Below are 26914 nucleotides of genomic sequence, written 5' to 3' on the forward strand. Positions count from 1 at the left end.
GCATGTATCTTTGAATGTACTAAAAAACTTTTTTTTCAGTTTTATTGAGTTATAATTGAAATATATTGTGTATAAGTTTAAGGTGTACAGCATAATGACTTGGCATTCATATATTGCAAAACAATTGCCACAGTAAGTTTAGTTAACATCAATCACCTCGTAGCTACAAAAATATTTTTCTCGTGTGTAATAAGAACTACTGGAATCTACACTATTATTTATCCTACAACTAAAAGTTTGTATGTTTTGACCACCTTCATCCAATCCCCCTTTGAAAACCACAAATCATTTCTCATTTTCCCAAGTTTTGGTATTATTTTAGGTTCCATATATAAGTGAGATCATACAGTATTTGCTTTTCCCTGTCTGACTTATTTCACTTATCATAATGCTCTCAAGGTCCAGCATAGCTTTCACAAGTGGCAAAATTTCTTTCCTCTTTACAACTGAAGACTATCTCATTGTGTGTGTGTATATTTTTAAAAAATATTTTATTCATGTTTTTTACAATGGAAAGGTTAGTCTGGGTAACCTCACCCCCCACCCCCCTACCCCCCACTACTGGAAGCAAGAAGTCCTCTTCCTGTTCATATTTTCTTTATTCATTTATCTGTCAATGGACACTAGGTGGTAAAACTGATTAAACTGTACACTTTAAGTGAATGAATTATATACTATGTGAATTACGAGGTGTGATCAAACAGTATGTGAATGTTTAAAAGAAAAAGACACATTGCTATTAATCCCCCTCAAACTACTCCCCCTTGCTTTGAAAACACTTATCCCATTGTTCTCGCCACTTTCTGAAGCAGTTCTGGAAGTCCTCTTTCGTGAATCTCTAGTTGAGCTGTCGTGGCTGCCTTGATGTCCTGAATCATTTTGACTTTGAGGAAGAGCCAGAGGTCACATGGTGCTAGATCCAGTGAATAAGGTAGATGAGGACACACCATAATGTTTTTATTTGACAGAAATTGCCGTATACCAGAAGCGATGTTTGACATGGAGCATTGTTATGATAGAGGATGATTTACAGCACACTTTAAATCAACCTTCTCTCAAAGTAGTAGTCACAATATAGTCACAGGGATATAAAATACAGTATGGGGAATACAATCAATAATGTTATAAAGACTATGTAGGATGTCAGATGGGTACTGGACTTATCAGGGGGATCATTTCATAGACTTTGTAGATGGCTGACCACTGCACTATACACCTGAGGCTAAAGTAGAAAAATATTGAAAGTCAACTATAATTAAATATTAAATTTAAATATGAAAAAATTTTAAATTTTTTATATTTTCATATTTTTAAAAAAAATTAAAAAATTTTAAATTTTTTCATATTGAAAAATTTAAATTTTCAAAGATTAATAAATATTAAATATATTATACATATAGTCACAGTATGTAAAGTACAGCATAACGAATAAGTCAATGGTATTGTAACAGCTATATATGATTTTAGAGGGGTAGGAGATTGCAGGGGGTTATCACTTTGTGAGGGGTGTAAATGTCTAATTATTACATTGCTTTGTATACCTGAAACTAATAACAAATAAATAAATAAATAAATACCACACACACCTTTTCTCAACCACAGCTAACATCCAACTGACTGCACTGAATAAGTTTCAACTTGTCACACACTGTTACTAAGGTTGGATGTGCCATTTTCCATATTGAAGATCCCTGCCTTTTTGTTGGATGGCTCTTGGCAGCAGCATTCACTGCATTTTGTGATCACAACAGAAAGGCTCCGTGTCACATAGCTTCCGGTATGGAAATTTCTGTCACATGAAAACATTATGGTGTGTCCTCATCCACCTTGTTCACCGGATCTGGAACAATGTGACTTCTGGCTCTTCCCTAAAGTCAAAATGATTCAGGACATCGAGGCAGCCACGACAGAGCAACTAAAGACATTCACAAAAGAGGACTTCCAGAACTGGTTCAAAAAGTGGCAAGAACAATAGGATAAGTGTGTTTGAAATGAGGGGGAGTATTTTGAAGGGGATTAATGGCAATATGTCTTTTATTATAATAATTTTTTTATTTAAACAGTCACCGTATTTTGTGATCACACCTCATATATCTCAATAAAACTTTTAAAGAATGAATGAGAGAGATGAAGGAAAAAAAGGGAGAAAAGGAGGGACGGTAGGAAGGATGAGAGGTGGGGGAAAGTGGGTGAGAAGGGAGGGACTGAGGGAGAAAGAAAAATAAATATAGTAGTCCACGTACTTATTAAGAGAACGAATGGATCCAAGAAATTAAATTTTAACAGCAATTTGATGTTTTGCACAAAGGGATCTTGTGGGTTGTTGAGGGAATCAATGCTCACTCCAAATGATGTGCTGGTGATCACATCCATGCTGTAGGCCCCAAAGATGCTGCATAAAGACAGACATGGGAGATTCACATCAGTGCCTCTTTGCTATCCTTATCCAAGTGCTGCAGCTAGAAGAACGTGTAAGATCATATGCTCAGGCAGACAGGTAAAGAGCCACATGCTGTCAAAACCATCTGCTGGGCCATCTGAAGAGTCTATGCTCTTGCCACACTCACACATGAGGTGTTTATTGGGTGGCACTGATGTAGCTGGCCCTGTGCTGGGGGTGATGGGGTCACTACGACAAGTTACAGCCCCTGTGAGCTCAAGGAGATCAGTCACGTAAGGATGGAGACCATAATCAGACAAATGACAGTAGTGTGTTTTGAATGCAGGCAATAGTAGCTGCACTGTGTTTGAGGGGGACAAAGGGTAGAAAAGGTAACACTTCATCACGGAATCAAAGAAGGCGACATTGAGGGTCTTGTGTCAACACAGTGTCTATACTGAGCTGATTCCTCTTCAGCACATTACAGAGCAACAGCACCCTGGTCTGAGTTGCCAGGAATGTCATCCTTCCTTTTCTATACCCCTGCTAAGGCTCCTGAAAGACCCGCTCTCAACTCCAGTGATCTGAGGTTCCCCTGAAGGCAGATTCATTTCTGTATAAATGTAAGAATTATGAATGCTCCTAGTTTAAAATATATATATGACATATATATAAAATAAATCATTCTAAAATTGATTTGGGAGAATCCCATAGGTAATGGACATATGATCAGTTATCTCTTATCCCAGATCAGCCTCAGTTTACACCTATTATTCCTGCATAACTAAAATGTATCTTAGTTTAGACAACAAATGATATGGTCACCCTACCCATCATAGTCTATACAGGACCTTCTCTCTTTTGAGACTGAAGAAAGGAGAAGTGGTGATAAGATTTAACATGTAGTATTTTGCTAGTATACTCAGAAAATCAGGAAACAGTTTTTAAGTTGTTATAAGTTCCACATTGTAACTTTCCTACCCTCCCCACCACCTGCCAGCGTGTACCAAGTGTTTTCTCCTGCCACTATTCCATACACTCTACACTCAAAACTCAGTAATGGTAAAGTTTCTTCTTTCTAAACTATGTACTTTTGTCTTCCAGTGTATCCAAGATGACACTTAAGCAGATATATTAATCTTGGCTCGTGTACATAGAAATTTTCTCTCCTGGCTTCCCTGCCTTTTTGGATGAGCCACGTCTTCTTGGGTACCCCACTAGTATTCTAACACCACACACCTACTTCTGTTTGGTCACTAGAGTTACTCAAAAGTGGGAACTTGACTCCATGGCAAGAAGCTGGAAGGTCTTGGGGCAGAGCTCAGAATTCCAGCAGCTGCACTCATACTTACTCTTTTAAGGTGGTGGGCTTGCCTTTCTCTGCATCCTTTCTCAGGTTTTTCACCAACACGTCTGCATACTGGCCAATGATGGGGAACATCTAAACACAAAGTACAACACTTGAAGTTAAATGCGAATACTCAAGTCCTAGAAGGGCCTGCCTTTCAAGACCACGGAACAGTGACACTTTCTAATGTCACTTCTGGGACCTAAAGATAAAAGACCATTTTTGGAAGCTCAAATTCAGCATGCTACTACTCATTGGAAGGAAACTACCTTATTTTCTACTGTCCCTAGATGCATTCTTTTTATTTTATTTTATTTTTAATTAGTTTCAGGTGTACAAAGCAACATAATAGTTAGATATTTATACCCCTCACAAAGTGATAACCCCTTTCCCCAATCTACCACCCCTCTGACATCTTATATAGCTATTACAATAGCATTGACTGTCTTCTTTATGCTATACTCCACCTCCCATGACCACATATATACACATATTCTTATAGTTGGCATACAATATTATTCTCCTTCAGCTTCAGTTGTACAGGGCATTAGTCAGACATCTACAGTCCACGAAGTCATCCCCTTGATCAGTCGGCACCTTATATAATCTTTACAACATTGTTGATTATATTACCCATTCTGTATTTCATATCCCCATGACTATATTGTGTCCACTAATTTTCTCTTTCTAATCCTTCACCTTCTCTCCCACCCCCTCCCCTCTCCCATCTAATAACCAACACTTTTTTTTCTGTATCTCTGAGTCTATTCCCAGATACATTCTTTAACTTTCTAATTAAAAGTCCTCTATTTTCTTACCTCTTTGAGCTTTCCACTGGTGAAGGTTGGCGACAGCAATGTTCGCATTCTCTTCCAATCTTCATCCTCAGACATAGAGATGGCACTTTTCATAAATCCGACTGGGCCAACAGACTAGAGTTGAAAGCAAAAGACATTTTGCTCTACATAAGTTTTGAAGGTCTCAACAGTTATAGAATATTTGTTAAATGGGCATCAATTATTCAACAAATATTTAGTGATAGTCTACTTAGTGGCAAACCCAATGCTAGAGATTCAATAAATACTTATCCCAAATGTCTAGCTTCCTGTAAGGGTGGAGGAGACATCCAGCTACCTGATATGGTATTAGGCATTTGTATTCCAATCTCTTATTCAATGCAAATGAAGCATGTGGCAGGGAAACTGTTCTTCCAGGGGAATAGAAAGGAGTAAGTTCTAGTATATCCTGCAGGGCTCAGTAGAGTAGAAAGGGACTGTTGAGAGATAGCCACATTGCCTAGGCAAACTATATTGCTTCAGACCAGTTCTAGCTTTACTTATGTCTACAGCATGAGCAACTTGAAAAAGTGATGTGTTAATATGGTAACTTTTTGTAAAATAGAGTTAAACTTTACAGATAAGGAATCTATTGGCTATTCTGAAAAAATGATACAATTACATGAAAATGCTTTTCCTTTACATTTTCCCACCAGGGATAGGAGAAAAACAGTAGGTAATTCTATTTCTCAGATTGGGATTGGCTTATCAAGTCAACTCACTTGAGACTTTCTTCCATTTTCCAACACAATATTTTGTTTTAAAGTGAGTATCTCCAATACATATTCATGATAAAAACTCACCAACTGGGAAAAGAGGAAAATTTCCTCAACTTGATAAAGAGCATCTACAAAACAACCTACAACTAACATCACATTTAATGATAAGAACCGTGAATGACATCACCAAGATCCGAGTAGGAGACTCCAGCCTCCAGCACCCCCACAGAGAACAACAATTAGACAGCTATTCAGAAACAAATATAGGTCGGGGAGAGCTCAGGAGTTCGCTTAAGATCAGAAACAGAGTGAAGTGAAAATCCTGAGATTAACTATATAAAATGGATGAGGAAAATAGTTCACTTTGCCTGCATCGTCTCATTCCCCAGCTAGCACTGCTCAGTACCAAGAGGGAACTCCCCAGCCTGAGCTACTTCCTCTTGCTGAGAAAAGAACAGGGTGAGTGACAATTTTCCCCAGCCTTTCAATGCACTGAACAAATGACCTGCTTTGGTTTCACTACCCCCACTCTACGGTGTAGATGAGAAGTTGAGAGAGCTCAGAACAAAGAAGAGCAGTAACTACCAGTATCAGCCACAAGGCAGGAGTGACCATAATTGTCTGTGTATTGCTCTACAGAAGACCCCAAAAGCCTTTGCTGCTGCCGAAACCAACAACCAGCATAGCCGCTGTGAACCCCCTGCAGATTTTGCTGTTGTTAGCCCACAGGTTTTCACATTTGCAGACTCCAGTGGCCTGACTCCTGCTCCACCACACTCCACCCCCACCAGAGCTGCCCAAATGAATGCCACCACTAACACCCTTAGTCTCTGGATCCATGCCAACAGCCAGCCATCCTCTGTGGCTAGCCATGTACATAGCACCGGCCCAGGCTCCTGCAGCTGCTCAAGTGCCTGGAGCCAGCCCTGACTCCTGTCAGTGGACTACACTGACACATACGCCCACAGCGACCCCTGCAGCAACACATCTGTATGCTTTCAGCCTAAAATCCATTCACCAGCCCTGCTGCTGTGCATGTGCCAGTAGGTAGCCACGGTAGCCACATGAGTGCACACTGACAGCCTGTGCACTCTAAGCTTCCTGTGTGCCCACAGTTGGCCCCAACTCTTGCCATTGGCCCCTGCCCTTACCACTGGGCATGTATACCTGCAGTTAACTCCCACAATTTGCATACCATCAACTTTGGCCACCACTTCTGCCTGCCCCAGTCCCTCACCACTGGACTTGCTGAGATGTTGACTACACCAACAGCCTTTACAGACCTCATGGACCCTCCACAGCTCTTGCTGCCAAGGATCATGCAGCTGGCGAGGTGATGAACCAAACTACCTGATCAACATTGCCATCCAGACCTGGAGCCACTACACCCCCCCACACTGGCACCCTGTGCCACTAGACCAAGTGCCACAGCACACTCCAGTGGACTCCAACCCAAATGTAAAGGTCTTTCCTTACTGAAGTTAGTTGATCAAGTCTGCAAGAGGTGACTGCTTCTTCAAATGCACAGACACCATTGCAAGACTACAGTAATCACAAAGAATCAGGGAGACATGGCACTACCAAAGGAACACGATAAACTTCTAGTAACAGATCTCGCAGAAAAGGAGATCACAAATTGCCCTGACAAGCTATTCAAAATATTTGTTCTAAAGAAGTTTAGAGAGCTAAAGAAACACAGATAAAAAAATATAACAAGATCATTTGGTATCATGTTCCCTGATTTGGCATGATCCCTACAGCCTTGCAATAGTATGGTATCTGTGTACTAAAATTAACCAATTTTAACTCGATAAATTTAATTTTTGAAAAATTTAACAAAATCAGAAAAAAAATTACAAAACAAGAGTTCAACAAAGAGATATAAAACATAAAAAAGAACAAAATAATTTTGAAGCTGGAGAATACAATGACTGAACTAAAAAAATGCAACAGAGAGGTATAAGCTCTGACCCAATCAAGTAGAAGAAGAGTCAGTGACCATTTTAACTATGTTGAGTCTTCCAATCCATGAAGATGGAATGTCTTTGTTTTCTTTGTGTCTTCTTCAATTTCTTTTAATAATGTCTTATAGTTTTCAATGTATAGGTCCTTCACATCCTTTGTTAAGTTTACTCCTAGGTATTTTATTGTTTTTGTTGCAATTGCAAAAAGAATTTTTTTTCATTTCTTTTTCTGAACTTTCATCGTTAGTATATAAGAATGCAATAGATTTTTGTACACTGATTGTGCATCCTGCAACTTTCCTGTACTTGTTTATTTTTTTCTAATAGTTTTATTTGGTGGAATCTTTAGGGTTCTATATATAAAGAATCATGTCATCTGCAAAAAATGACAATTTGACTCTTTATTCCCAATTTAGATGCCTTTTATTTCTTTCTCTTGCCTGATTGCTTTGGCTAGAACTTCCAATACTATGTTGAATAACAGTGGTGAGAGGAGGTATTCCCGTCTTGCTCCTGATCATAAGTCTCATGGTTACCACAAAGCAAAAACCTATGGTAGATATAGAAAAGAGGAAGAGGAAGACATCAAAGCATACTATTATAAAAAATCAAACCCCAAAGAAAGACAGGAAGAAGAGAGGAAGATGAAACAAAGGATCTATGACATATCTGGATTAACAAAATGGCAATAGTAAGTTGCTACCTATGAAAACTAGCTTTCTATGTAAGTAGACATATGAATGATAAAGAAAATGTAGTATATGTATATATATATATATATATATATATACATATATACACACTGGAATTTTATTCAGCCTTAAAAAAGAAGGAAATCCTGCCATATACAACAATATGAATGAACCTGGAGGATAACATGCTAAGTGAATTGAGTCAGACAGAGAACAATAAATATTACATAATCTTACTTATATGTGGAAGCCAAAAAAAATAGTTAAACTCATTGTACAGGAAAATTTTAGTTATAAGATGAATAAGTTCTGGAGATCTAATGTATAGCATGGTGAGTATAATTAATAATACTGTATTGTATATTTGAAATTTGCTAAGACAGTAAACCTTAAGTGTTCTTACTACAAATGAAAAAAAGAGAGGTAACTATGAGAGGTGATAGATATGTTAATTCATTTGTGGGAATCACTTTATAATGTATGCATATATATAAAAAAGTCACATTATACACTTATATACCTATATTTTTATTTGTCAAAAATAAATGTATAAAATTTTTAAAACAAAGAAAGACTGAATGCTTTCCCTTAAGATCAGGAACAAGGCAAAATCTCCACAGACACTACTCTTAGACAACATCATACTGGAAATCCTAGCTAGTGTAGTAAGAAGACCAAAAAAAAAAAAAAAAAAAAGGAAAAAACGAAGAAGAAATTAAAGGGATACCGATTGGAAGGGGAAAAAAATAGAAGTGTCCCCATTTTCAGTGATATAATTGTCAGTGTAGAAAATCTAAAGGAATATAAAAAGAAAACCTTTAGAATTAATAAATGAGTTCAGCAAGGTTGCAGGATACAAGATTAACACATAAAAACCAACCACTTTTCTGTATAATAATGAATATGTGAAAATACAATATGATTTACAATCAGTCCAAAGACAATGAAACACTATAGGTGTAAATTTAACAAAATATGTATAGGATTTTTATGCTGAAAATTACAAAATATTGGTGAAAGGAATCAAAGAAAACCTAAATAAATGGAGAGACATACTATGTTCGTGGATTGAAACAATTGACCTAGTAATGACATAGATATTTTCTCCGAATTGATCCATATGACTAATTGTGTCTTACCAAAATCTCAGCAATTTTTTTTATAAACATATATCAGCTCATTTTAACTTTGTATGGAAAGGCAAAGGATATAGAACAGCTAAAACAATTCTGAAAAAAATGGTGGATTATTCTCCATGCTGAGACATTCTATATAGCTACAGTAATCAAGATTGTGTGGTACTGGTGGAGGGTAGATACATAAATCAATGGACAGAACAAAGAATGAGAAATAAATCCACACAAATAGGCCCCATGATTTTTGACAATGGTGCAAAAGCCATTCAAGGAAGAAGGCTAGCCTTTTCACAAATGGTGCTGCAGCAATTAGAAAGTCATAGGCAGAAAAAAAAAGAACCTTGACCTAAACTTCACATGTTATACAAATATTAACACAAAATGGATCACAGGCTTAAATGTAAAACATAAAACTATATAACATTTAGAAAAATAGGAGAAAATCTTCAGGACCCAGGACTAGGTGAACAGTTTTTGACTTGGCACTAGAGACACAATCCATAAAGACATTGATAAATTGGTGTCAAAAATGTTTGCTCTGCTGAAAACCCTAATAAAAGGAAAAAGTAAGTTATACATTGTGACTATAAAAGAATAGTAAGAGAGAGCCTTATGGCAATGGAACAGTTCTGCATCTTCATTGTGATGGTGGTTACACAATCTACATAAATCATAAATTTTTATAGTGACACACACACACAACTGAGTGTACATAAAACCGATGAAATCTGAATAAGCTCTGTGGATAGTACCAATGTAAATTTCCTACTTTCGTATTGTACTATAGTCATACAAGATATTACCTTCAGGGAAAAGAGAGTGCAAAGTAGATGATATGATACCTTCCTGGATTTTTTTCTTGGCAACTTCCTGTTAATCTATCATTATGTCAAAATTAAAAATGAATGAAATATTAAATTAAAACAGAATGGATGCCTACCCGCCGGTTTGTGAACACAGAATAACATTCTTTCACCAGTACTGTTTTGATCGTGTCTGGATCTGTGATAGCCAACATGGGCTGTCGACCATCATAGAACCTGTGTCGGCAAAACAGAGTTGATTAAATGTAACAAGCCAATATCTGCAGACGCAGCCACTCCTGGAAGTCCAGACTTTCCTTTGATGTTACATAATCCATATTCCTAGAGGACATGGTTAGAAACAACATTAGAGCATTTGTTAAGTCCAGATGGTGTATACATGGGTATTTCCTATACCATTCTCCATAATTTTTATATGTTAAAATACCTTATTATCAAACATGAAGTTAGGTTAGTAAAAAGATGAAGGCAAGTAAATTATCTGAAAACAAAAAATAAATAAGAGTCCACCCACTCAGTCATTAAAATATATACTTTTAAAAATATATCAAAAATATGAAAAATGCATATGACTTCATATTACATGAAAATTGTAGACATATAGATCACAAATATTTAAAAATGTGTCAGCAAATGAAAAAGACTGGGAATGCCCAAAAATATATAATAGGAACATGAATGATTTATTTGCCCTATTTTGTAAAGTTTGTTCAGTAGCCAACTCAGTAGAACTGTATGGTTTCTGTCGACTTGAGAGAAGATGAACAGTACAGAGAGATAAAGCCTTCTCTCACTTGCTTCTAGCATGCAAGCACCACGTTACACCTCTTCCGCTGCTCTCACCACACCTCCAGCAGCTCTGAAGAGGAACAGCTGCTGGAACTGGCCGAGGCCACTCCATTCCATCCTCAAGTCCATCAGCCCACCAGGAAAAGGGTGGTTTGAAAATATGCTACACCTCTTCAAAGCTGGAGAATAGGGTAGATAAAGCAATACTTCCATAATCTAAACTTCTATTGAAAAGTCTTGCCTTAAAATTCTTTTAAAAACCCAAACTTCATACTTGTGGAGAAAGTGAAAAAGCTGAGTACAAATGGTTTCCCATTTTGTGCACCTATATCCACAGTCATTTTTCAAAATGACATAACAAATCCAATTTTAAATAAGAACATTTGGCTCTTGATTAACAGTGAATCATGTGGGAAGGGAGAAATGACATGCATTTATGAGCACATTAGGAATGAAATAATGCATTTTATCCAATTAAAGGTGACCTAAGGAAGGAATAATAGACTAAAGGGGAATGATCAATCAATGGACAGAGAGAGATATCAGGAGTCCCTGGGCCACCAAATCTGGAGACTAGTGATAACCTGAACCTCTCCAGCTGATTCAGAATATAGACCTGGACACCTGGTGACATATCGGATCCCTGGTAGAACAAGCCTCCAAAGCTTTACAATAACACTATAGGCTGAAATTGTCTTCAACACCATGGGGTGGGTGCGGGGTCTCATTATATCAGCAAGGCTATGCAATGGAAGGTTCCAGTATACTCACCCCCATATATTTCCATACTTATTAAAACATTTCTGGTCAAAATCCAAAAAACCCTGCAAGGAGAAACAAAATTAGATTATTAATCTAAACGTACTGAACCCTAGCTCTAATTGGGACAAAAATGACTCAAAGCTCATGAAATCAGGCTTACTGTCTTTCACTGGCAGGCAGAGGAAGCTTATTACTCTTATTGTAATAAATGTAACACTCAGAGGTGTCTTTGGAAATGGAGATAAAATAAAAGAGATATTTGAAATGGAGAATTTAAAATCACTCTTGAAACTTCTGTGACTAGAACAGATACTGAATGACTTCCCCTTCCTTGTCTATGATATTAACTAACTCCTTGTCTTTCTGAAGGTTTTTGTTGTGCATGTGTTGCCTCTCAAATCTCCTAAACCCCAGAATTATTACCTCCATGGACACTGAGAACTGAAGCTGAGGGAAAGTAAGAGTGGCCTGCGCACTTTGATCTCCTAGTTAAGCATTATTTTCATTTATCTCATGAGCCCTCTCTAGAATTCCAGCAGAGTTAGGAACTTTGACACACCAGTGACCTCTTTTATTCTAGCAGATTTAAATAAACGTAAGACACGTTTGTTGAGTGAGAAACTGACTGAGGGAATGAATGAATGACAAACTGGATTTGCCTTCCGGTTTTCTAGCTCAACAGGGAAAAGCTGGGGGGATGGCACCATTCCACCAGTCCTGAGCAAATTAACACACTTGCTCTGAGCTTTCACTTGTCACTTAAAATACAAATCTTCCGTTTGCTAAGTTTCGGCTGTGATATTAGGTGTTTTAACAATGCAAAAGAAGGTCCCAGAAATACGGGCCTAGGGGTACATCTATATGGAGTTGATCCAGGCAAGGTGGAAAGGAAATTATTGCTTTTTCAGAGGGAAAAATTACAGGAAGTTCTTAGACTAATAGAAACACTGAAGACCTCAGTTGGGAGAATTAGGATCTGAGAAACAAGCCTCTGGTCTTGTTTGGGAAAGGAAATCTGGCAGAGAGCAGCCTGCACGCAAGGCTCTGCCTTCTGGCCTGAGTGATGTGAGCTGGTAACCTTTTGTCCAGGGGCCACGCCCTGGGTGACGCATAAGGGCAGGATATATCACAAAGGCCACACCAAATCCACAGTCCATGAGTCAACTAGTATATTCCATTCAGTTAAATTCAATTTTTCACTATATTGTCGAATAATCTCCCTTCTAGTGATTTTGTATAAGTAATTCTCTCTCACTTACAAAAACCCCACACAACTCATTTAGAGGTTAAATATCTGAAGTTGATAGACAGCCCCCATCCTGCCTCAGTTATACCTGCTCAGACTCACCCATAGGTGCCTCCTCTGAGGGCAGAGAAGTAAAGCAGAAAGCTCTTGTTCCATCTCTCTATCCCCCAACATTGTCAAGGCGAACAAAGGGTGAGTAGGAGCCATGGATATAACTACAGGCATTTAGCAGTTCTTAGAGAATTCATGTACCCAAATTCCCCGATGGTGAACACTTGGGCTGCCAAATACACTGAAGTTTTGAAGCTATCCAGGAAGAAGGAAGCAAGAGCTACCAGGAGCTTATGCTACGAGCAGGAAGTCTGACTCCAGCATATACCCGTAATGAGGCAGTGCCACTCACCTCCTTCATGCTTTTCACCTAATACTAAGTACGATTATGCCTTTCTGGGAATCTTCACCTGGCTGCAAGAAAATGCTTCTCACGATGCTCACAAGTGGGAACAGCAAGTCCTGTGCTGAACAGGCCAGAACGCGCTGCTTTCCGACTGGGGCAAAACCTGAGATTCCTAACAGCTGACAACGGACCCCTGGGGTAAACCTGGCCCAGTGCTGGGTGGGGCATATGACACCCTTTCCGGAAAGTGTGAAACCTCAGAACGTCCCTCTGAGGAGGGCACTTTGACTATGGAACTCAGCTGAGACAGTCAATGGAATTGTAACAGCAATATAAGATGTCAGAGGGGTAGTAGATTGGGGGAGGGAGGCTATCATTGTGAGGGACGTAAATGTCTAACTATTACAATGTTTTGTACACCTGAAACTAATAAAAAAAAAAAAGAATATAAACAAAGATGATACTCTAAAATAAAAGAGAGAAAGAGGGACCCAAACACCACTCACCTTACGGTAGCCCAGAAGAGTTCCAAAAAAAGGCAGAGGTGTCGGCCCAGGAATTCCCAGCTTCTTAAAAAGTCCATGTGTAGAGGTCCCATATCTATAAAGAAAAAGAGAAAGCAGGGATTGTGGAATAGGTGCTGGGATGGCGATCACGGACTTGGAACAGGAACAAGCAAGGGGAGGTAACATATACGCAATAAGTAATAAAGCAATTCCAACAGTAATAATTCCATTCACTCGTTATCTCCTTTCTCACTTCCACTGGGAGAGTCACAAAAACTAATGATGATCATCAGCTACCAGGAGCTGAAGACTTCAGGGCCCCAATCCTAGAGTGAATGCTTGATAAATGTTTCCAGATTGGAGCGCTCCTGAAAGGCTCAGGCTGGAATTCTTCCAGAAAATTCACTCACGTCTATTTAATATGTTGACTCTTCCATGATTTTGGAGATTCTAATTCTAGGCAAAAAAAGGAAAAAGCTTTTTCTGCTCCGATGATGAGATTTTGCATAACTGCATCCATCAGGGACTGAGGGTTAGTGAGAGCCCACCGAGACAGTGTTCTTACAGTTTGCTCTGTGACTTTATGCTTTTCCTTCCCTCTAGCCCCTGACCCTGTTTTAGGATCTGGGTCTCCTTAAGTATATCATCACAAAGAGGCCTTGGAGTAGCCACAGTGTGCTCATTTCTATAGAATGAAACTGGGTTCAAGGCTTCCATTGTCCTCGTAGCCTTTCAGTTACACCCAAGTCCATGTTCTCAGGAAATTTGGTTCCTTGTGCTCTAGAGAAGAGTGATTGTCCCACATGTGCCCTGAATGAAACTGTATAAAGGAACCAGTTACTAAATAATGCATTTCCAGACCATTCTTCCCCTGGTGGCCTTTGGTTCTCCAGCCTGTGATGGTCACCTGCTAAGCAGTGCCAGGCTCACGCCGTTTGTCATGATGGCCAGTCAGGCCATGCAGTTGGTTTACTGGCTCTGTTTGTCAACTATCTCAAAATCCCATTAAGGCTGGTGCTTCCTCCAGCAGGCCTGCCTGAAATTGATCTTCATGTGTTATACGTGGAGTCCCACAGATGGAGGCTCTGGATCCTTGCAAGCCTTCCCACTCCGGTGTTACTGAGAGAGGTCAGAGGGGAGGAGGAAGAGAGGCTGAGGAAAGAGGCTATTGGCAACTATTTTAACCATGAAGCTTCTAGGCCTACAAGACTAACCCCATAGAGGCAAATTAGGGAATTATGGCTGAAAAGCAGGCTCTGTATAATGGTCCCATGGACCTTACAAACGCTTTCAGCTGAAAGATAGGTGGCCTTGCGAACTGGGTTACCTTCCTGTTGATAGCAAAAGACATGTTATACAACATAAAATTTGTAACTACAAAATGTTCCAGAGCTGGATTAAGACCTTGTGTCCTCTTTTTTGGAGTTTAGCCTTTAAGGAAATATAGGTTCCAAATAGTTTGTACAGCTCCAGCAAGTTGTATAATATGTGATGAAATAAACGCCCAAAAGTATATGAAAGTACTTATGCTTAAGGACACAGCAGAGGTACTTCAGCCAGGCCCAGCTGGGTGTTTGGATCCTTCCTCCAGAAAGTTGGTGGAAGTATGTACACTGACTGTCAAAAACGGGGTACTCTTGGTTCATCCCATCCCTGTTCCTTCCTTCGCCATGACAACCACGGCAAATAAATTAAACCAGTTTCTACTTCTGAACTTTCAACATGTTACATAAACTCTCAAATGAGGCTAAGTAATTGAATGAATGTGTCAGCAACATTGATCCCAAGGGAAGATCTAAGGTTTAAACTCACATGGTTCCATATCAAAGCCGAGGGTGGGCTGGGGGGACTCCTCAGTTTCTTTCCAACTTCCCTCTTTTGGGTAAAGTCATACTGCTTTGATGCAAATGAAGGAGCTAACGTAAAGACAATCATTTCTATTGCATTTACATTGTGTGGCATGAGAGGATACTCTCTACTGTACAGCCAGTGACTCAGCTGTACCAGTGTTACCTAAGGCTAGAGTGCTGTGTATCCACTGGTGACAGTAGTGATAGCCCCATTGCCAGACAGACCACACAGTGTGACTTAGATGGTGTCCCTGACCCCAGGCTTCAAGCAGATGCGATGCCTCCCCTGCTGCCCTGTGAGTGACCTCCTGTGGGCCAGGACCGGGAGTATCTGGGGGAAATGTTTTCCCACTCCACCCAGATGCTGCCTGAATACCTGTCTTCGTCACTGGCTCACAATCTCACTTACTCACCTGCACTGTGAGATTAAAATAACCAGCTGGGCAGGTATATTTAAAAACATATAGATAATCTATATCATAAAAGTATACATTTGTACACTGGAGTCATATTCCTAACATTATTCTAGAAGGGTAAGATTATTTATACACCTTTGTAGCCACAAATTCGGAACCAAAAACCCTCTTTTATCCTTCAGAAGGAACAGTCTTACCTCAGTAAAAAACTCTGGTGTTAAATAGAATGAAACTAAATTGTGTCAATTAATTTTAAAAAGTCATCACACAGAAAATATGTTGCCACAATATCCTGAATGTGTAATATTTCTTTCAAAAAAATTAAGCAAAGTTTATATATTCTATATTCATGTCATCATGATTTCCTACTCTTCATGAAACTGAAATTGAGGTAGAGGTCAAATAGAACAAGGAGGGGGCCTTCCCTACCCACATGTCAAAAAAGTTCCTCTCCCAACCTGCTCCGTGATACCAGGAATCCCACCCTTAAAAGGAATTCTTCTGTTAGAGCTGTCTTCCTGCACTGTAACTTAAAGGGAACAAAATTAAATCCAAATTGGCTTGTTTGTTCATGGCTTTGCAGGCTGTTAGCTGATTTCATATCGGGGGAATATTAATCTCTATACTGATGCTGACCCTCCCCAAAGACTGGAAGGAAAAAGTGAAAGAAAAGAATACAATTTCATGATTTCTGCCAAGTTTCTCTACTCTGTGATTTTCATTTAGGGGTAAAAAGTTCTGCCTATTACAGGGTGAGGGAATGAGTCTTCAGAGGGGAGCACCAGGGGAGGAACACGGAAAAGAGCGAAGAGCTAGTGTGAAGAGGAGAGTGGGACAGTCTCTAATCGCCATAAAATCTGGGCTGCACCCTGGTGCCTTGTGTTAATGATGCCAGGCAGTGGGAGGGGAGGAGGAACCAACCTAGTCACACAGGGAACAACGATCCTTCTACACATTTCTTGCAGTAGAAACAGAACTTGGAAAGTGGAACTTGGAAAGTGAAAGTAATCAGACAAATCCCCAGGCCACTCCCTTCTGCCTTCAGGATCCCCCAAAATGGGAAAGGAGTGAGGACCCCACTGCACAGAAGCCAGTTGTTTTTAATCAGCCTCTTCTGAATTCTGGTTAGTCTAACTCCATCCAAACTGACAGTCGATTACAAGATTATCCCCAGGAGTAAACAATGTCACTAAAAACTCCGGGCTGTGGAGGTTGGGATTTAGAAGGGGAAGGAGGCGATACTCCTTCAAACAAGATCAGTAATAACTCCTTTTGTATTTGTAGTTCCCAATGCTTAAGCAACTCCCCCTCCATTAAATGTTTGATCTTCCAAATACATAAGGGAAAGGGGACCCTGATTCGCTCCCCAAGTCCAAGATTACAGAGGATACACATTTGGACAGTTACTCACAGATAGAGGAGCACCAGGATGGTGGCCAGGAGAACCCAGGTCTCTGTGGAAAAGCTTGGGATCAGGTCCATGGCCGTTTTCTTCTAAGATCTGCCACTCTGAGGCACCCTTTCAGCAATGTGTGCTAGTCTCTGTCAGCCTGTGCGTGCAGAGCTTTCCTTCCACCCAGCTGTGACTCAGCAACACTGGATGTTTATGTGCTGAGAAAAGGGGCGTGACTAGATCTGCAGCCAGTAAAAGGGCCATCTGTGTTCCACCTGCACCTGCCCTCTCCACCTTGAAAGTTGGCAAAGCATCATGAACACTCCCACTCTGACCACCCTTGAGTTCCTGTTCTGTGGGAAATCGATCAACAACTCACTCAGTTTTATCAGCAAGTCCAAAGGTTACAGAAACTCAAGCAAAGCAACTGGCCTGAAATCTCTAACCTGCCTTTGACTCCATGGCTGCCTACTCTAAAAAATACTTGAATTCCCTCAAACAAGCTAGGTCTGTCTACAAATCTTTACCCATGCAGTTTCCTCAGCCAAGAAATGTCTGTGTGCCCCCAAGAAGGCTCCTACTCATCCTTCAAAATTCAACCTAGACAGAACGCCTTCTGCAAGAGTCTTTCTTAACTGAACTCCTTGAACATATAACCACTTCCTCCTCTGGACAACCTCTATTCCCTGCACCCAATTCTATTATTGTCTTCTCTATTCTCCAGCACCACTGTTGTTTTCCACATCAAGTTCCCTTACCAGATTGAGAGCTTCTCAAGGGCACGATCTGGGTATTTATGTCACCATTATGTCACTAGTCCCTAGCAGAGTACTTTATACAGAATGGCATTCAAGAAAGGTTGGTGGAGGATTTCCAGTCAAGATGGCAGAGTAGGTAAATGCTGTACTCACCTCTTCTCAGGACCACATCAATTACAACTAAACCGCAGAACAACCATCACTGAGAATCACCTGAAATCTAGTTTGACCAAAGCACTATAAGTACAGCATACAGAAGAAGCCACCTCGAGACTGGTAGGAGGGGCAGAGACACAGAACAGGCTGGTCCCACCCCAGCGTGTGACTATTAAAAATTGGGAGGTATATCTCACCTGCAGAGGTCCCTCCTGCAGGAGCAACGGGTCCCAGCACCATGCCAGGCTCCTCTGCCCATGGTTCCAGTGCCAGGGAGAGAAGTCCCCAATACTTCTGGTTGTGAAAACCAGTGGAGACTGTGGTTAGGTGAGATGGAGGGTGGCTGCACTCCCAGGTGTTCCTCTTAAAGGGACTTACTCATTGGTAGATGCACCTGCTCTGAGCTCCAGCACTGGGGCAAAGGCTCAAAAGGTGCCAAGGACATATGGGGAAGAACTAAATTGTCTGGCTTCAGGGACAAGGCTGGAAGGGCAGCTTTCTACTGGTTGGAGGAGTCAGCAGAAGGCATTGTTTCTCAACCGAAATGCCCATCGGTAGATGACTGGATTAAGAAGCTGTGGTACATTTATACAATGGAGTATTACGCAGCCATAAAGAAGAAAGAAATCTTATCATTTGCAGCAACATGGATGGATCTAGAGAACATTATGTTAAGTGAAATAAGTCAGAAAGAGAAAGACAAGTACCATATGATCTCACTTATATATGGAATCTAAAGAAAAGACTATGTGAATGAACTAATCAGAGACAGTTTTGGGGACGCAGAGAAAAAACCGAGAGTGGTTAGATGGGTGTGTGGGAGGGGGTTGGGGATAAGGGGAAAGGTGAAGGGATTTGGAAGCAGCTGGTAACCACAATATGGCCTCAGGGTTTTTTTGAAAATTAATTTGGGGAAGGTATTCTATAATGTTGTAAAGATTTTGTTGGGTATCCGATGGACATGCATCCTATTTGGGAGACCACCTCAGGGATACTGTGGATACCTGATCATGGCATTGTACACCAGAAGCTAAACATTAATGAATGCCAACTATAATTTTATATATATAATGTGATGGTTCAGTGTGAGGTCGGAGGGATAGTGGATGGGGGAAGGGGGGATCACAGTATGAGGGATATAAATGATGAACGTCTAAGCATTACCTTGTTTTGTACACCTGAAACTAATAAATAAATAAATTAATTAAAAAAAAAAGAAGTCATTGTTTCTGTATTGAGAACTCCCCGCTCCCTGTATGCAGACACAGGCAGATGACATTTCTGAGTCTCAATCAAACTGGCTATCACCTTTTGTCTGCCCCACCCTAGTAATTCCTGGAGTCACTGACCCACCCAATTTTGGGGCACAACCAAGCAACTTCCCGCGGCTTTTCCATACAAATCTCCTGCCTTGGTTCATGCTGCGGACTTTCATAAAATCTCTCAAAGGTTCACAAAAACCAAACAAGTAGCATCTGGTTATGGCATGTTTTGTACCTCTTGCTGTGCAGCCCCAATCTCAGTACTAGCAGCAGCAGGCTTTGGTTTGTGCCTTGGCCTCTCAAGGTACCTTCAAGCCTAGCACAGGTGGTGGCCATCTGCAGGTTGCTTTGTGGCTCATGCCAGATGGCCCCAGACAGGTCACAGGCTGCATCTTAACTGCTGCAAGTTCCCTCCCAGGAGGTCCCAAGACTGGCACACCCAGTGGGCAGCTTCAAAAAGAGCTGGAGCATTACCCGGCCACCTCCAAGGACAACACACCCAAAGGGCAGACTGGACAGGCACCAGAGTCCCACTGAAGCAAACCCTGCTCTGTAGGGTCAGCCCCAGCACCACAGCTCCTGAACTATAGTCAAGGCCAGTCCTCACAACCAATCAGCCTGAGGGTTAATCCCTCCCATTGTCCCATTGATGTGCAACCAGTAACCAACACTCAACTACAATAGGAGGGCATACACAAACCATACAAGGGACACATCTGGAGCACCCAGTTCCGGTGACCAGGGAGACTGCACCACTGGGTCCCACAGGGCACCTACTACATAAGCCCACTCTACTAAGACCAGGAGGCATAGCAGCCCTACATAACAAATAAATAAAAACACAAGAAGGCACCAAAAATGGGGAGACAAACAAACATGTCCCAAGTAAAAGAACAGAACAAAGTACCAGAGAAACAACTAAACAAAATGGAGACAAGCCAGACATGGATTTCCAAACACTGGTTATTAGGATGCTCAATGATCTCAGAAAGAGCTTCAGCAAAAAGATAGAAAACATAAAAACAGAGATAAAACCAGTCAGAATTAGAGAATACAATGATAGGAATGAAGAATACATTACAGGGAATCAACAGATTAGATGAAGCAGAGGAGCGAAGCAGTGATTTAGAAAATAAGGTACCAGAAAACACCCAAACAGAACAGCAAAAAGAAAAAAGAATCCAAAGAAGTGAGGATAGTTTAAGGAGCCTCAGGAGCAACACCAAGTATACCAACAGTCATATTATAGGGGTACCAGAAGGAGAAGAAGACAGCAAGGAATTGAAAATCTATTTGATGAAATAATAATGGAAAACTTCCCTAACCTAGCGAAAGAAATAGATATACAAGCCCAGAAAATGCAGAGTCCCAAATAAGATGAACCCAATCAGGCCCACACTAAGACACATCATAATTAAAATGCCAAAGTTTAAAGACAAAGAGAGAATCTTAAAAGCAACAAGAGAAAAGCAGTTATTTGCCTACAAGGAGCTCCAATAAGACTGTCTCAACAGAAATTTTACAGGCCAGAAAGGATTGGCAGGAAATATTCAAACTGATAAAAAGCAAGGACTTACAATCAAGATTACTCTACCCCAGGAAGCTATCATTTAGTGTCGAAGGACAGATAAAGAGCTTCCCAGACAAGAAAAAGCTAAAGGAGTTCATCACTATGAAACCAGTATTACAAGAAATCTAAGAGGGACTTCTTTAAGACAAAGAAAACAAAAAAGATAAAAAATGTAAATAATAAAATGGCAATAACTACATATCTAACAACAATAACTTTAAGTGCAAAAAGGATTAAATGCTGTAATCAAAAGACAGAGTGGCTGAATGCATAAAAAAACAAGATCCTTACATACGAATACGCGACCTACTACAGACTATCTTCAGATCTAATCAAGACTGAAAGTAAAGGGATGGTTGGAATACTACTAAGCCATAAAAAAAATGAAATACTGCCATATGTGACAACATGGATGGATCTTGAGATTATTATGCTAAGCAAAATAAGTCAGACAGAAAAAGTCAAGAACCATATGACTTCACTCATATGTGGGATATGAAACTGAAAGCAATACAGGAACAAGACAAACAAAAGGAACAAAAAAACAAAAGAAAACAAAAACTCATAGATACAGACAACAGTTTAGTGGTTACCAGAGGGCAAGGAGGAGGGGTGGTGGTAGAAGAGGGTAAAGGGGATCAAATATATGGTGATAGAAGGAGAACTGATTCTGGGTGGTGAACACATAATGTAATATATAGATGATGTATTATAGAATTGTACACTTGAAACCAACGTAGTTTTGTTGACCATCGTCACCCCAATTAAATAAATACATAATAAATAAATAAATAATAAAGTAAAGACATGGGGAAAAGATATTTCATGAAAATGGAAACAAACAAACAAAAATCTGGAGTAGCAATACTTATACCAGACAAAATAGACTTTAAACTAAGAGAAAAACAAGGACCCAGTAATCCTACTTCTGGGTATTTATCCAAAGAAACACAAAACACTACTTCCAGGGGACCTGTGCATCCATATGTTCAATCCAGCATTGTTTATGTGGGCCAAGATGGGGAGGTAGCCTGAGTATCCATTGATGGATGAATGGATAAGGCAGGGCTGCCGGTTGGCTCAGTCATTAGAGTGCAGAGCTCATAACACCAAGGTTGCTGGTTCGATTCCCACTTGGGCCAGTGAGCGGCGCCCTCCAAAACTAGGTTGAAAACAACAACTTGATTTGGAGCTGAGCTGCACCTTGCAAAACTAGATTGAAAAAAACAAGAACTTGACATGCAGCTGATGGGTCCTGGAGAAACACACTGTTCCCCAATATTGCCCAATAAAGTTTTTTTCAAAAACCAGAATGAAAAATTGACTTTAAAAAAATAATAATAATAGGTGGTACATATGTACAAAAGAATATTGTTCAGCCATGGACAAGAATGGGTTCTTGCCATCTGCAGCATGGATGGATGGACCTTGAGGGTATTGTGCTGAGTGGAGTATGTCAGACAGAGAAAGACAGATGCAATGTGATTTCACTTTTATATGGACTTTAAAGCATACAATAAACAAATAAAACAAAAACAAACTCATAGATACAGAAAACGTTTTGATGGTTGCCAGATAAAAGGTGGATGGGGATAGGTGAAAAGCGGGAAGGGATTAAGAAGTACAAATTGGTTTTTACATGGTAGTCATGGGGATGTAGAATATAGTGTAAGGACAAAGAAATGGAAAGACATTCCGTGCTTATGGATTGGAAGAATCAACATAGTAAAAATGGCCTATTACCCAAAGCAATATACAGATTTAATGCAATCCCCATCAAAATCCCAATGGCATTTTTTAAAGAAATAGAACAAAAAATCATCAGATTTCTTTGGAACCACAAAAACTCCGAATAGCCAAAGCAATATTAAGAAAAAAGAACAATACTGGAGGTATCACTCTCCCTGACTTTAGCTTGTACTACAGGGCTACAATAATCAAAACAGCATGGTATTGGCAGAAAAACAGACACATAGACCAATGGAATAGAATTGAGAACCCAGAAATAAAACCACATAAGTATGGACAGATAACTTTTGACAAAGAAGCAAACAACATACAATGGAGAAAAGACAGCCTCTTCAGTAAATGGTGCTGGCAGAATTGGAAAGCCACGTGCAAAAGAATGAAACTGGACTGCTATCTGTCACCATGTACCAAAATGAATTCAAAATGGATCAAAGACTTAAGCATAAGACTTGACACAATAAACTGCATAGAAGAAAACGTAGGTACTAAACTTATGGACCTTGGGTTCAAAGAGCATTTTATGAATTTGACTCCAAAGGCAAGGGAAGTAAAAGCTAAAACAAACAAATGGGACTATATGAAACTTAAAAGCTTCTGCACAACAAAAGAAACCATCGACAAAATAAAGAGGCAACGAACTGAATGGGAGAAGATTTTTGCAAACAGTGCCTCTGATAAGGGGCTAATATCCAAAATATACAAGGAACTCATGAAACTCAACAACAACAAAACAAACAACCCAATTGAAACATGGGCAGACGACCTGAAGAGACATTTCTCCAAAGAGGACATACAAATGGCAAATAGACATATGAAAAAATGCTCAACATCACTAATCATCAGAGAAATGCAAATAAAAACCATAATGAGATACCACCTCACCCCAGTCAGAATGGCTATCATCAACAAGACAAATAGTAACAAGTGTTGGAGAGACTGTGGAGAAAAAGGAACCCTCACACACTGTTGGTGGGAATGCAGACTAGTGCAACCGTTATGGAAGGCAGTGTGGAGGTTCCTCAAAAAATTATGAATAGAATTACCATATGACCCAGCAATCCCTCTCCTGGGTATTCACCCAAGAAATCTGAAAACATTTATCCATAAAGACACGTGTGCTCCAATGTTCATTGCAGCTTTGTTTACGGTGGCCAAGACATGGAAACAGCCAAAATGTCCTTCAATAGATGAATGGATAAAGAAGTTGTGGTATATATACACAATGGAATACTATTCGGCGATAAGAAAAGATGATATAGGAACATTTGTGACAACATGGATGGATCTTGAGAGTATGATGCTAAGTGAAATAAGTCAAACAGAAAAAGCAGAGAACCCTATGATTTCACTGATATGTGGTATATAAACCAAAACAACAAAAGAACAAGACAGACAAATGAGAAACAAAAACTCATAGACACAGACAATAGTTTAGTGATTACCAGAGAGTAAGGGGGGCGGGGGGAGGGAGATGAGGGTAAGGGGGATCAAATATATGGTGATGGAAGGAGAACTGACTCTGGGTAGTGAATACACAATGGGATTTATAGATGATGTAATACAGAATTGTACACCTGAAATTATGTAATTTTACTAACAATTGTCACCCCAATAAATTTTAAAAAACAAAAAAAAATCGGAGAATATAGTGTAAGGAATATAGTCAATAATGCTGTAAACTATGTGTGATGTCAGATGAGTACTAGGTTTATCGAGGTGATAGATGGGAGGGGTTGGGGGCAGAATGAAAAAGGTGAAGGCATTAAGAAGTACAAAGTGATAGTTACAAAATAGTCATTGGGGATATAAAGTAAAGCATAGGGAATATAGTCCATAATATGGCAATAGCTATCTATGTATAGTGTCAGGTGGGTACTAGACCAGTCAGGGGGATCACTTCTTAAATTATGTAACTATCTAAATACTATGGGTTATACCTGAAATCTATATAAAATAATACAGAATGTCTAAATGAATGAAGTGTAAAAAAAAATAAATAAAAAGGAGAAAAATGTTGGTGGAGTTGAGTTGGTATAGGTGAGATTGCTGGGTGCCTTATGTATTCTTTCCATAGCCTTCTGTTGACCACACCATCTTCCTGGATTTTCAAGTTCAGGTCGATGCATTAGGATTTCATTGACAAGGGACCCTTGAAGGAGAGGCAGCACGTGGACAAGAGGGTGGTGGCTATCCTCTTATCAATTCATGCTGCTTCCTTTCCTGCCCCTCAGAAGGTACTACAGTAGAAAAACAGACAGGTTTATGACAAAAGAATGGCTCCCTCTCTCTGAAAAGACCACAAGTCCAAGAACAATGGGTGTGAAGAGGAGAACAGCAGCCTGGATGGCCAAGTGGACCCCAATCACCTAAGCCACAGCAGACATGCCAAATGTCACCACAGGTAGTACACACAGTATACAGGACTGCAGAAAGATGACATGAGATTTTTTTTCTGGGGCAAAGGGGTCAGAGCAGACGTGGTTTCCTGCTTTCAGACCTGTGGGGACATTTTAATGGGCACTGAAGAGCTGGTAAGGAAAGATTTGAGAACTGAGCATCTGGAATTTCCACAGGCTCATTATCATCACTCAGATGCATGTTCTGTGTCTGTTTGGACTGAGACCCTGTGGATTATGTCACAAACAAACCCTCAAAGTTACTTAATACACAAAGAAAGAGGAGACATTTAAATTGTGTTTGTGCACTTCCTTCTCTCGTCATCTTTTCTCACTTTCAGCCCTTCTGCAGAAAGTGATACTCATCCATCACCAATTCTTTAGGTCCCTGTGGCCTGAGAGTCCCCAGGGCTGCCTGACACTGGACTGAATAGGTGGATGTCTCAATGGTAAATGTAGTAACTTCCAACAATCTTACCCACTTCCTTTTATTCACTTGGAAGTTTGTCATGCAGCTGAAATTTCTACCATCACAGTTTCTCACCTTTGGGTTAAGGTTTTCTCCAGGAGGCACATGTTAAATTCCATAGCTGCCACTGGAAAGTGTAATGCACGAATACACCTATTCATCCATGCATTGAGTCAAGGACAAATGGGTCAATGTTATGTGTCGTTATCATGCCAGGCTGTGGGCTACACGCCGTACAGTCCCCATCCTTGGGAGTGGCCTCCAGTGGAGGGAGAGAGACACATAACTGTGCTGAGAAAGTGGCTTACCTCTGCATGGTGTGGGATAATGGAGCCCTACAGAGAGGTAAGTAAGAAGGGGCTGCAACCGCCAAAATATGGAAGCAACCTTAGTGCCCATCAATAGATAATTCAGTAGATGATTAGGTAAAAAAGAGGTGGCACAGGTATGCAATGGAATATTACTCAGTTATAAAAAAAAATGAAATCTTACTATTTGTAACGACATGGATGGACCTAGAGGGTTTTAGGCTAAGTGAAATAGACAGAGAAAGACAAATACCATATGATCTCACTTACATGTGGAATCTAAAGAACAAAATAAACAACAGAAAAAGAGAAACAGATTCATAGATACAGAGAACAAACTGATGATTGCTAGATGGGAGGGGGCTTGGGGGACTGGATGAAAAAGGAAAAGGGATAAAGAAGTACAAACTGGCAGTTACAAAATAGTCATGGGGATGTGAAGTACACCATAGGGAATGTAGTCAATAATATGGTAGTAACTCTGTATAGTGCCAGGTGGGGACTAGACTATTCAAGGGAATCACTTCATAGATTACACAAATATCTAACTACTATGCTGTACAACTGAGATTAATAAAAAATAATATTGAATATCAACTCTAATTGAAAAATTAAAGAGAAAAAAATTCAAAATAAAATTTTGTAAGGAAGGTTGCAAGCTTTAATATCAACAAAGGGCAGACATGGGAGGCTGGAAGATGATCCCCAGAAAAAGTAACATATCTCTCCCTTAATGTACAGTTTATGAAGTTCTTTCACATCTCTCTTAATTCACCCTTGTGGCAACCCTGTGGGATAAGTAGTGCTGGAATATTTTAATTTCTACTTTACAGATGTGAAAATATAATTAAGGATGGAGAAGGGTCTTATCCAAGCAATTAATCATGAATCCAGGGCACGGAGCCAGATCTTGTGATTCCAAAGTGTGCTGGTGTCATGCTTGCTTAGATAGCAGGAGGCCTCCTGAAATAACTTGGCAGACTGTCAG

The 26914-nt window shown here is 40.0% G+C and overlaps 1 protein-coding gene across 1 annotated transcript in view; it reads right to left on the reverse strand.

The window, feature by feature from the left end:
- Positions 1–17928, reverse strand: part of LOC308500126 (cytochrome P450 3A12-like) — a 35157-nt gene extending 17229 nt beyond the window's left edge. The window contains exons 1-7 of the mRNA XM_081054331.1: positions 17277–17928; positions 13600–13693; positions 11460–11512; positions 10016–10115; positions 4547–4660; positions 3733–3821; positions 2244–2392 (exon numbers count right to left, since the gene is read on the reverse strand). Coding sequence (XP_080910457.1) covers positions 2244–2392; positions 3733–3821; positions 4547–4660; positions 10016–10115; positions 11460–11512; positions 13600–13693; positions 17277–17347 — 670 coding nt within the window. The 5' untranslated portion in view covers positions 17348–17928. The remainder of the gene's footprint in view (positions 1–2243; positions 2393–3732; positions 3822–4546; positions 4661–10015; positions 10116–11459; positions 11513–13599; positions 13694–17276) is intronic.
- Positions 17929–26914: the final 8986 nt, after the last annotated feature.

This window comes from Rhinolophus hipposideros, assembly GCF_964194185.1.
Source record: "Rhinolophus hipposideros genome assembly, chromosome: 7".
In the NCBI taxonomy this organism is placed as follows: Eukaryota; Metazoa; Chordata; class Mammalia; order Chiroptera; family Rhinolophidae; genus Rhinolophus; species Rhinolophus hipposideros.